This window comes from Phyllopteryx taeniolatus, chromosome 2 (assembly GCF_024500385.1).
Source record: "Phyllopteryx taeniolatus isolate TA_2022b chromosome 2, UOR_Ptae_1.2, whole genome shotgun sequence".
NCBI classification, from domain to species: Eukaryota; Metazoa; Chordata; class Actinopteri; order Syngnathiformes; family Syngnathidae; genus Phyllopteryx; species Phyllopteryx taeniolatus.
This window is the reverse complement of record NC_084503.1, coordinates 17,782,223-17,794,874: the sequence shown is the minus strand read 5'-3', so window position 1 is coordinate 17,794,874 and position 12,652 is coordinate 17,782,223. Positions and strand designations below refer to the sequence as shown.

Sequence of the window (12,652 nt, the reverse complement as noted above, 5' to 3'; positions counted from 1 at the left end):
CTAACGATTGTACATAAACATGCCGACGTTCTGTCGAACCATGCTCTAAAGTTTCAGTGTGTGTGAAGTACTGCTGATTTACTGTAATTAAATTACAGTAAATCAGCACGCATTGTTTCTGTCATGTTGTAATGTTGGTTTGACGTGACTGATTACAATACATGACCTGACTAGAGAATACTTTTGAAGGTACTCAGTATACCTTTCAAAAATAAACTGATAAACATAAACATAAACAAACAGTACACAAGTATATACAGTAAATGAACAAGTCATTTAAAGAGACACATTGCTCCATCTTCTGCAAAAGTCTTCACCCACTGATACACTGTTGTTTTTGTAGTTCTATAATGATCCTTTACCCAGCAGAGGGTAAATGCAAACTGGGGCTGTATACTGTTTTAAAATGTCAAAATGGCTACTATGGCAAAGGCTAGTAGAACAACAACACAAGTGGCGCAATGTGACTTTTTACCGTAATGCATGTTTGTGTGTATCTTTTATTAAAAATACATATAATTCCCCAGAGCGGCACGGTGGACGACCGGTCAGAGCGTCAGCCTCACAGTTCTGAGGACAATTTAAAAAAAAGAAATCACTTGTCATATTTGTAAAAACTGTCAGTATAAAGTTGACAGTAGTATATTAGTAAAAATCATCTGTGGGAAAAAGAAAAAAAAAACATCTCTCTCTGGCCCAATCTTGTACCTCTAATTTGAGTTTTAGGAAACCTGAAACGCCTGAGGAAAGACAACCAATCAGAGAGAAGGTGTGACTGATGAGATGTCAGTCATTTTCTGTACATTCATGAGCACACCCTGCAGCCTCGTGCTGACTTGTTTAAGCTGTTTAGGCTTCAGGAGCTTGTTTACAGTGCACATTACATACAGTGCACATCTCGTGCACGTAAGTCAGGGGTGTGACTTTGGTCAGAGAGTTGAGCAGTGTTGAGAAGTATACTTTGGAAATATAGTTGGTTACAATTACAAGTTACCGCATTGAAAACGTAACAGTAGTGATACTATTTTAATTACTTTCTCAAAGTAACATAAATAATTACATTTTATTAAATTTAATTTTAAAGTAATGCATCAACAGGACCCTTTGACTTTTACTCTAAATAAGTACATTCAAAACCATTGATCATTATTTTGGAATTAACCACATATTTGTTCTTGACACAAATATAAATATATAACAAAACATGAAATGGAATTAAAATCTAAAAAAAATTGTTTGTTGCATTATATGGGTACAGCATATGGAAAACCACCATACCATACTGTACCATGTTGACTTAATGACAAACGTACACAATTTAGACAATAGTGCTTCATATGACAACCCAGATAAGTGAATGTTCCATTAAAAAAGTCAAAAATTAAGATTAAACTGTTCAAAACTCAGTGTTCTTTTCAAAACAACTATCCATTATGAGTCTAACCTTTTCAAAATCTCTGCTAAACTGATTAATTGGACCACAAGGAGGCACTTCGAGGTCATATTTGATCAAGAATTTATGTTTGCGACTACGTCAGAATGGCACATAACCAGAGAGAGCCAATTACAAGCATCGCCTTAAGAAGGAGGAAGTGATCTGCAAAAATTCAGAGCTTTTGCGGCAATTGAAAAATGTAAATAAAATTGTAATCATAGAAAATTCCAAATGCATATGTTTATTAATTACACCTTTTCAATATAACGGATTAAAATTATGTAAATTTTGTAATTTAATTACTTAACCTTGTTACATGTAATTCAATACTCCCCAACACTGGAGTCAAGGGGCTTGGGGATTAGTAGTGAGACTACAATTAAATATCTATACATTATATATTATATATATCTTGCTAGCAGTTTTAAAACTGCAAAGTTCCCTTAAAGTGTACAAAGACAAAAGCAAAAAGGCCCACCTGATTGATATGCTTTAGTTTGTCAATGATTTGATGGATCACGGAGTCAGCTCCTTTCACTTTGACCTCAGGGTTCGCAGCTTGAGCCTTGATACCGTTTCCCACCACGCGTAGAGTGTAGCTGTGAACATAAGAACAAGTTGACTTGATGGTGTTGGAAAAATACCTGCAAACTCAAGTCTCATAATCTAAATCAAGCCCTCTTGGCCAGTCCTCTTTGGGTATGAATATTAAAAGTCATTAATGTTCAGCAGGCACACATATTGTCGGTGATAGCGTAATTAAACAAGGACTTGCAATGTGAAAGAATCATGATTCACGAGCCTCAGCACATGCGCATTGTGTTTCTCTGCTATTCGATGGCTGTAAATTCCATATGAGTTAAACTACTCTTTATGATCACTCTTTGAAATAAAACCTTTAAACCACAGCGAGTACACTGTATGCCACCGCTAACTTATGATGTATACCTTGATGTTTCTACAGTATTTGCTACATTAATTCTTATTTGAAAGCAGTTCAGTGCTGGTATTGCTTGGTAATGAGACTTCAGTTCACCTCAAGGTGTCCTGTCTTTTCCCCTGTGTTAACTACGACATTTGTAAGCTGGCGAGTGAGCACAATTCAGTGAATTTACACACATCTCAAGCCCCCACATATACAACGTAATTAAATACAATGAATAGGTCCAGCGAAATACACAAAGGACTGACGACCTTTCTGTTTTATATTCAGGTTTGATTAGATACAAAAGTAGTGTCACCACTGTGAACATGAAAACTGCAATACAAAATCTACGTGCGAAGAGATGGTTAGGTCTTAGTCTGTAACAAATGAGAGTGATTTGAAGCGAGTTGGGGTCAAGAGAGGAGTATATGAATAAATAAAGAACATGAAGCATGGTGTCTAATTTATTTAAAATAAAATATGGGTGGTAGAATTCAAATTCTGTCATAATGTCTGGATTGTAGAAATGTATTTTTTATGTTCCCGTCAAACTCACTGACCGGAGTTTTTAGTAGAGTTCATTTCAACAAATACATCTGGGAAATAGCTGAGAGAAACTGTTTGATGCAGACTGACACTTATACAAGTACTTTTTAGTCCCTGAAAATGAGGTACAAATATACTGTAGCGTGTATTGGTTTGGATAAAAACTTAATTAATTTAGGAGAAAAGAATAAGCCGGAAGCGACGCCTGCGTTACTTCCGGTTTAGCGTTAAAATCAAATTATTTCAAAGTCTAAACTTTGCCCTTCATCCTAACAGAAACTCTTCTGTCACATAACAGTCAGCAACCTCCTTCAGATTACATCGTCTGCACAAGATGTAATCCACCTACGTGCTTCTACGTCCGCTCTTGTGGGTCACCCTATGTTCCTGCCTCTTCTGGAAGAAAGTGTTCACGACAGCCATTTCCATCCTTTTTGCAAAGTCTACCACCATCAGTCCCTCCAAATTCCTTTCCTGCATGCCAAACTTACCCATCACTTCTTCATCACCCCTGTTTCCTTCACCCACATGTCCATTAAAATCTGCACCAATCACGACTCTCTGTTGGGATGCTTAGAACTACTTGGTCTAGCTTCTTCAAGAATTTTTCTTTCACTTCTAGGTCACATCCTACCTATGGGGCTGAGCCACTAATTACATTAATCTAATTACATGATACATAACACCCTCAATTTTCAAAGTTTCAGCCTCATCATTTGATGTGACACTTTTCACTTCCAAGACATTCCGTCATAGCAAGCTTGTAGTATTAGAATTTATTTAACTTCCGTCCATCCGTCCATTTTCTGAGCCGCTTCTCCTCACTAGGGTCGCGGGCGTGCTGGAGCCTATCCCAGCTGTCATCGGGCAGGAGGCGGGGTACACCCTGAACTGGTTGCCAGCCAATCGCAGGGCACATACAAACAAACAACCATTCGCACTCACATTCACACCTACAGTCTCCAATTCATGCATGTTTTTGGGATGTGGGAGGAAACCGGAGTGCCCGGAGAAAACCCATGCAGGCACGGGGAGAACATGCAAACTCCACACAGGCGGGGCCGGGGATTGAACCCAGGTCCTCAGAACTGTGAGGCTGACGCTCTAACCAGTCGGCCTTTAAGATAACCCCTACTCAATTTATTTTCCCATCTACACCATGGTAAAATAATTTAAACCCTGCTCCTAAACCTCTAGCCTTACTGCCTTTCCACCTGGTCTCCTGGACACACAAAATATCAAACTTTCTCCTAATAATCATCTCAACCACCTCCCAAGCTTTTCCTGTTATAGTCCCAACATTTAAAGTCCCAACATTCAGTTCTATACTCTGTGCTTTCCTCTTCTCTTTCCTGCCTAAGACCCTGCTTTACACCTCTCCTTTGTCCTCAACCCACAGTAGCTTAATTTCCACCGGCACCCTGTAGGTCAACGACACCGGTGCACTGGCTTGTGCCCTACACAGGCCTGCACTGAATTTTTGTTTTTAACTTTAATTATTTGAATTTGCCTCCATGATCCTTGTTTGCCTTTGTTTTTGTTTTTTAAATTCAATTCCTTTTTGAGTTTCCTGCACTCCTGCCTTGCCTTTTACTTCCCTGCACTTGGGTTGCCTCCAACCTGTGAACATGACAGCTGTTTGTTTGAACTTGCTATTATCCCTATTTTAATAGTAGTACTTTGCATACGTTTATTGTCTTTTCTTTGTCCTTTGAAAATTACTACTTTTCCCTACTCGACAGTGGCACTTTGTTTATTGGTCTTTTATTTTTGTACTTTTTCCTGCTTACTGTATTAGTAGAACCATATGTTACCAGTTTTCTTATTTTGTACTTTGTGTGAACAAACCATACCTACTCATCAGTAGCACCCTTTTGTGTGAACTTTATCTGGAATAAAGACTTTAAAGTCACTCCTTCTACGCTCTGTGTCTGCTTTGGGGTTCTACCGGTATCTACCAGTATCTAAGGGTTACAAAAACTCTTGTCATTGTCCAAATATGACCTAATTGTACACGTGAGTCGACCTTTTGCTATAATCAGTGAGCGTATAGCAGAACATACAATTAATGCAAATGTTTCAAATCAGAGTTGACCTTTCACGCGTGACCTGTCCGCCAGAATTTATTTAATCACCGAACACAACTGCCTGTGCAAAAACTGATAAGTAATCCTTTTTAGGTCAGAGTTAGTGTATGTTCAAAAAATGCAATTTCAGATGTGGTTAATCTCATATGTTGCTTCCAGTTGTCCTGAATTATAATCCTACGCAACAAAGTCACCTTTTTTTAACCTTGATTACAATTTATCTATTCAGTGTGCCTACTTGTAAACTAGAAACTGAATGGAGGAAGCATTTACTGTATTTTGATGATGGTTTCACAGTATGAGAAGCACCTGCATCCAGTATGTTTTAAAGTCTGTAAAGTGAAAATAAAATGTCTTATTACCGGTAATTTGACACATTAATGAGAAGAGTGCTGTTAATAAACCTGCTAATTTGGAATTTTTTATTTTTTTTTAAATGCCATGTAAAATGAGGCTCCAAAATCATGACATAGAGATTTCTTCCCAGCTCTCTGATGCTGTTGGTGTGTCCGCTGAATGCATTGAAAAAACAAACTTTTACCTGTCAGTTATACACTATATTTCATGTACTGTACGTACGTCAGGATATGCCTATAAATTTGAACCACAAAAATATATCTGCTTAAAGTTGCATATTTATGCACGGCTCTTTCACGCCGCAACGAGAGGCACTACTCGCCACTACCCACCACCAGCTAGCTTGCGGGCTAATACTGTAGGGTTCCAGACACCGCAGACCAGCAGCGGGGTCATCCAATACGGCACCCGGTCCACATAACAGAGACCCTTTAGGGAAAGTTAATCGTGTATAAAATAAATAATAATCTCTGTTACTATTTAATAACATTTTGTTTTTTAGATGTTACATTTGAAAATTACAAACTCGATTATATTGTAGCATCAATAAAATATTTTCAATTAAAGAGGCTTTACATACTGGTGTTTTAATCATTGCAGAAACCCCCAAAAATGTTTTGGCAATAGCCAATGCTGTTAATTTTGGGCAGCAGTGACATTAAACCTTATATTGGGTGACGGTCTAATCAATTTGTGAATCACTATACAGCGGCTGAAATAAGTATTTAACACGTCACCATTTTTCTCACTAAATATACATACAAAGGTGCTATTGACCGGAAAATTTCATCAGATGTTTGGAACAACACAAGTAATCCATACATACAAACAAAGTAGAACAAATAAGTACAGAAATTAAGTTGTGTGTAATAATGTGAAATGACACAGGGAAAAAAGTATTGAACAGGCCAACTGGTATGTATTTAATACTTTGTGCAAAAGCCTTTGTTTGCAATGACAGGTTCAAGGCGCCTCCTGTATGGAGAAACTAGTCACATGCATTGCTCTCGTGTGATTTTTAACCATTCCGCCACACAAGCAGTCTTCAAATCTTGAAGGTTCTGTGGGCTTCTTTTATGGACCTTGAGTTTCAGTTCTTTCCATAGATTTTTGATTGGATTCAAGTCAGGTAATAGGCTGGGCCATTCTAGCGGCTTTATTTTTTCTTCTTTGAAACCAATTTAGAGTTTCGTTGACGGTATGTTTTGGATCAGTATCCTGCTGAAATGTCCACCCTCGTTTCATTTTCATTTTTTGACAAGAATGTCTCGGTATACTTGCCCATTCACCCTCCCTTCAATAATGTGAAGTTTACCAGTACCATTTTCTGAAAAGGAGCCCCACACCATCATGTTCCCACCTCCGAACTTCACTGTTGGTATGGTGTATTTAGGGTGATGTGCAGTCCCATTTCTCCTCCAAACATGGTGTCCATTATGGCATCCAAACAGCTCAATTTTGCTCTCACCTGACCAGACTATATTCTCCCAGTATTTAACTGGCACTGGCATGTCCAAATGTTGTTGCGCAAACTTTAAACGAGCTTCGACATGCTTTTTTTTTCAGCAATGAGGTCTTACGTGGTGAGCGTACATAGAGGCCATGGCAGGGAAGTACATTACACACTGTTTTCCTTGTGACAACAGTACCTGCTAATTCCAGGTCTTTTTGCAACTCTCCACAGGTGATCCTTGGCTCTTGGGCAACTCTTCTGATTATTCTTTGCACTCCTCTACAAGAAATCTTTCAAGGAGCACCTGATGAAGGCAAATTTATGGTGGTATGATTGGCTTTCCACTTACGCATTACGGCCCCAACAGTGCTCACTGGAACGTTCAGAAGCTTAGCGATCAATACATCCAGCCACTATATAAAGTAACCCTCCCACCCCTGTGTGAAAACCTTTAATAATTTATTTATACGTAAAAACATTCTCAGTCATTTCATATGCCCGTCAATAAAATGGTATGTGTGCACTCCAACTAGTTTACCCGGGAAGACAATAGCCTGTTGTACAGCCTTGCCAAAATGAATACAGCCGCAAACAGGCAAATATAAATAAATGGCTGAAATGTTCAGTTACTCTGGATTCAGGAGAGGGTTGATATAATACTCTGTAAATGTTATAAATTATATATAACAAAGGCAGATTTATTATCTATTTTTATTTCATATTTTTTATTTATATTTATTTTTATGGCAACATATGTTTCATTTTAGTTAAAAAGAAGACAATGCCTGAGAATTAAATGTTCAAATTAAGGAGATGAAATAAAATGATTTTCATTCAATAAGCAGTTGTGTTAAGTTCAACCAGTACTTTTGGAGAATCATCAACTCATGTAAGTGAGGGGGTATTCATGGTATGACAAAAATGTTCAGGGGAAAACTGTTCCCACAAAGTTGGAAATGTCCATGGATGAGAGAATTTGGCATGGATGAACTTGAGTCCTGCCCTCAACCTGACAGAACACCTTTGGGTTGATTTCGAGTGGACAGTGAGTGAGGCCTCCTTGTCCAGCATCAGTGTGCGACCTTACAAATACGCTCCTGGTAGAATGGGCAGAAATTGCCATAAACTCACTCCTAAAAGTTGTTGAAAGCCTTCCCACAAGAGTAGATCAACACCATATTAAACCATATGGTTTTAGAATGGCATATCACTTAAATTCATATGTGAGTCAAGGCAGGTGAGCAAATACTTTTGGCAATATAGTGTACTGTGTATTGTGAAGCGTTTTTTCTCTTGATATATATGGGGGGCACAGTATATGAGCACATTTGCGAGAAGGATTTTTTTTTTTTTTTTTTGCTGAATTTGTCAGGTACAGTTCCAAGAATAAAGTAAAACCCTCATTAACACTGGTGTGCGTCATTTCAACAATACACAAGCCAGAGTCAAACCCCACTGGTTACAGCAGGACAACTCGTGGCTGCTTCACCATGCCAACGCACGTGCTTTTAATGTCCTCCGCATCTGACTGTTCCTGGCTAAAAAGAAAATCACCCTGCTGGAGCAATCTCCCTACTCATCTGACCTGGCTCCGTGTGATTTTTTTCCCACTTTCCCAAGCTCAAGTGGAGCCGTTTAAAAGAAGTGGATGACATCAAAATAGCAATGAAGGATCCCGGACGAATCCTTCCAGGAGTGAAAGAAGACGTGGCCGAGAAGGCTTGGAAAGCTTGTTGGACTCTAGTGTTTTAGAGTTTTAGAGTTTAGTGTTTCTGCATGACTTTACATCTCATCTCTGCCTTTCTTTTTCATCCCTGTCAACTGCCAGTCTCATTCAAAAACATTGCAACGCGTTTTCATCTCAAACACAAAACTCAAAAGGCTGCTTTAAGTCATTAACTTTGCAATATTGTACACATGGTTAATTGCTATTACGAAAACTAATTTGCTCTCAAGTACAGCTTTTGAAATACATGAGTATAAATGACACCTAGAGATATAGAATATAAGAGGTTATAGTGGATTCTTAATTTGTGGAAGACTTTTCATTAGTTTACACTTGCAAAGTTTACACTTTCTATGATGGCTGATAAGGCAGACAAACGCTCTATGTTGCAAATCTACATCTAAAATCTACACCTCGATCTAAGATCATTTTGTTTTGGAATATCTTTAGCATACAGTCATTAATTGATCAACAAATTTATTATTGTGACTTTAGTTTGTAGTGGTGTAAAACTGCACTGCACCATACTGATAACTGTATCTCATATTTTGGTTACCTTATTTAAAGTCCCCCCCAAAGACATTATCATGTTATGTTTCTAAATACATTAAATATCTTTAAAGATAAGTACGAAAAATATGTGCAAAAACTTATACAACCCAAATTCCAATGAAGTTGGGACATTGTGTTAAACATAAATAAAAACAGAATACAATGTTTTGCAAATCATGTTCGACCTATATTTAATTGAATACACTACATTGACAAGATATTTAATGTTCAAACTGATAAAGCTGTTGTAACACGTGCAGAATGTGGTTTGGCATTGTCTTGCTGAAATAAAAAGGGGCATCCATGAAAAAGACGTTGCTTGGATCGCACCGTATATTTCTCCAAAACCTGTATGTACTTTTCAGCATTAATGGTGCCTTCACAGATGTGTAGGTTACCCATGCCATTGGTGCTAACACAGCCTCATACCATCACAGGTGCTGGCTTTTGAACTTTGCATCCATAACAGTCCGGATGGTTCTTTTTCTCTTTGGCCCGGAGGACACGACGTCCACAATTTCCAAAAACAATTTCAAATGTGGACTCGTGGACCACAGAACACTTTTCCACTTTGCATCAGTCCATCTTAGATGAGCTCGGGCCCAGAGAAGCTGGCGGCGTTTCTGGGTGTTGTTGATAAATGGCTTTTGCTTTGCACAGTAGAGTTTCAAGTTGCACTTACAGATGTAGCACCGAACTGTATTTAGTGACATTGGTTTTCTGAAGTCTTCCTGAGCCCATGTGGTGATATCTTTTACACATTGATGTCGGTTTTCGATGCAGTGCCGCCTGAGGGATCGAAGGTCACGGGCATTCAATGTTGGTTTTCGGCCTTGCCGCTTACATGCAGTGATTTCTCCAGATTCTCTGAACCTTTTGATGATATTATGGACCGTAGATGATGAAATCCCTAAATTCCTTGCAATTGTACGTTGAGGAAGATTGTCCTTAAACTGTTCGACTATTTTCTCACGCACTTGTTCACAAAGAGGTGAACCTCGCCCCATCTTTGCTTGTGAATGACTGAGCAATTCAGGGAAGCTCCTTTTATACCCAATCATGGACCTGTTCACCTGTGGGATGTTCCAAACAGGTGTTTGATGAGCATTCCTCAACTTTCTCAGTCTTTTTTGCCACCTGTCCCAGCTTTTTTGGAACGTGTTGCAGCCATAAAATTCTAAGTTAATGACTATTTGCTAAAACAATAAAGTTGATCAGTTTGAACATTAAATATCTTATCTTTGTAGTGTATTCAATTAAATATAGGTTGAACATGATTTGCAAATCATTGTATTCTGTTTTTATTTATGTTTAACCCAAGGTCCAAACTTCATTGGATTTTTTTGTTCAGGGCTAAAAACTGGCTATGTGACGAAACGTAGGCTAGGGCGTAAACCCCTCCCTCACTATTTCAACACTAAGCAACCTCATTTCATACAGTGGTCATTCGGTGGGATTGCTACATCCTGATTCGTAATAACTTGGCCCAGTTCTACCAGTATAGCGTGCAGTCAGTCATCAAACCATGCCCATAACAAAAAAAAAAACATTTTCCCTGAATTGTAATGTGTTTTGTGTTATTTGGTCTGTAGTGTCTCTGCTGTCTACCCCCACGCACGTTGCGTTGCAAGGCAGAGGCGAACCAGACAGGATTTGTCGACCTGCAACACCTTGTCAGCACCACAGCGGTTAGAGTAGCTGCCAGAGGCCCAAAGTAACAGCATTCGGGTCGTCAGCAACACAGTTCTCTGCTGCGATGTCGCGGGGAGAAGGAGAGGAGTTGAAAAAAATCATCCATGGGGACCATGGTGCATGCACTGCTGTGGTCGCATATGATGCACCCTTCGGGGGCCATTAGTGTAATGCCCGCTGAATTTCAACGGAAGCAAAGGAGGGAAAATTGTCCCTGCGCGGGGCTCTGAGGCTGCCTGGCTGCTTCATACACCGATGAGAGCGTGTACAATGTGCATCATTCAATTCAGTTCTCCTCTCCCCACTTCGGAGCTGTAACAGAAGGCACGTATTTGATTGACAGCTGAAAGTTCCGGGGAGGCGGGGGTTTTCAGAGTATTCAGTAACATGCCTACATTGTTTGAAAGTTGAAAGAATGTCTCAATTCCTGACCATCTGAAAGCCTGATTTGACATACTTTGCGATTGTTTTATTTGTTGTATTTGTCTGGCTTATTGACGAGACTCTTTTTCTGTGATGTGGCAAATTTACAAGACATTTTTTGGTGACTTTGTGGGGACTTTAATTACAAGCCATGGGTAAAATGCCATCCATCCATCCATTTTCTGAGCCGCTTCTCCTCACTAGGGTCGCGGGCGTGCTGGAGCCTATCCCAGCTATCATCGGGCAGGAGGCGGGGTCCACCCCGAACTGGTTGCCATGGGTAAAATGCTTTATGTGAAACATCACTCGGTATGATGCAGTGCAGTGCTATAGCACTGCAAACCACCAGCAAAATACTATCTAATAAATATAGAACTGCCAACAGTGTTCTTCTCTGTGCTTTGTTTTTGTCTAAACATGAATCTAAACTAAACATATACAGAAACTCAGAAGACGTTATCATATTTCACATTTCTAGGAAAATATACCTCTAATGTTACACAAAACTTTGGACAGAACCATTGTAATTGGAACTGAATTACTAGAATCAGTTCATTTACTGAATTGTTCAGTGCTTCGTCATTCAGTTAATGATTTCCCACTGAGGTTCACATTCACTCTGTAACACGTTCACTTACTGAGGCAAGGTGCATTCAAGGACCATGGTATATAGTCATTTGGCAGAGACGCGGCTATATTTTAAGTGGATAGGGGATACCAATAATATGTACAGTATGTGTACATACATACATTCAATAGCCCTCCATCCATTTTCTGTACTGCTGGAGCCTATCCCAGCTATCTTCGGGTGGGAGACGGGGTATACCCTGAAAAGTTCGCCAGCCAATGGCAGGGCACATATAAACAAACAACCATTTGCACTCACATTTACACCTACGGGCAATTTAGAGTCTTCAATTAACCTACCACACATGTTTTTGGGATGTGGGAGGAAACCGGAGTAACCGGAGAAAACCCATGCCGGCACGAGGAGAACATGCAAACCCCACACAGACGAGGCCAAGATTTGAACCCCGGTCATCAGAACTGCGAGGCAGATGCTCAAGCTTGACTTGACTTTTTGGACTTCCTGAAGTGACTCTATGCTCTATGGTCTACGATGTTAAAGGGAATGTTGTCAGTTTGTAGTTAGCTAAAAATCTTTGGTCTTTATGTGCAAATATTGGTCGAGAAACAGACTGCTGTCTCCAAACGGTCTGCTACCTTTTTTATTTTATTTTTTTTTCCTGAGAGGTGCTTCATCAAAATGTGATGGAGAGAGGAGTTTCGTGACTCAGGAGATGAAGGACTTAGATGATGCACACTCTCCATGGTTGGTTGAGTGAGAAACAGAGCAGGCCTGCGGTTAGTAGACCAGAAGGTGATTCCTGCATTTTGCTTGACACTGAGAAGACCACAGCATTCGGGATCAGTATCGAGCAGAGGGAGGAGGTGG

The 12,652-nt window shown here is 39.5% G+C and overlaps 1 protein-coding gene across 3 annotated transcripts in view; it reads right to left on the bottom strand.

The window, feature by feature from the left end:
• gpc5a (glypican 5a) overlaps window positions 1–12,652 on the bottom strand; it is a 183,762-nt gene that overhangs the window by 85,465 nt on the left and 85,645 nt on the right. For 2 of the 3 annotated variants that reach the window (XM_061763441.1, XM_061763450.1), the window contains one exon: window positions 1,914–2,034. The exons of the other annotated variant lie outside the window; for it this stretch is intronic. In XM_061763441.1, the coding sequence (XP_061619425.1) occupies window positions 1,914–2,034 (121 nt within the window). The remainder of the gene's footprint in view (window positions 1–1,913; window positions 2,035–12,652) is intronic. 3 annotated transcript variants of the gene reach the window in all.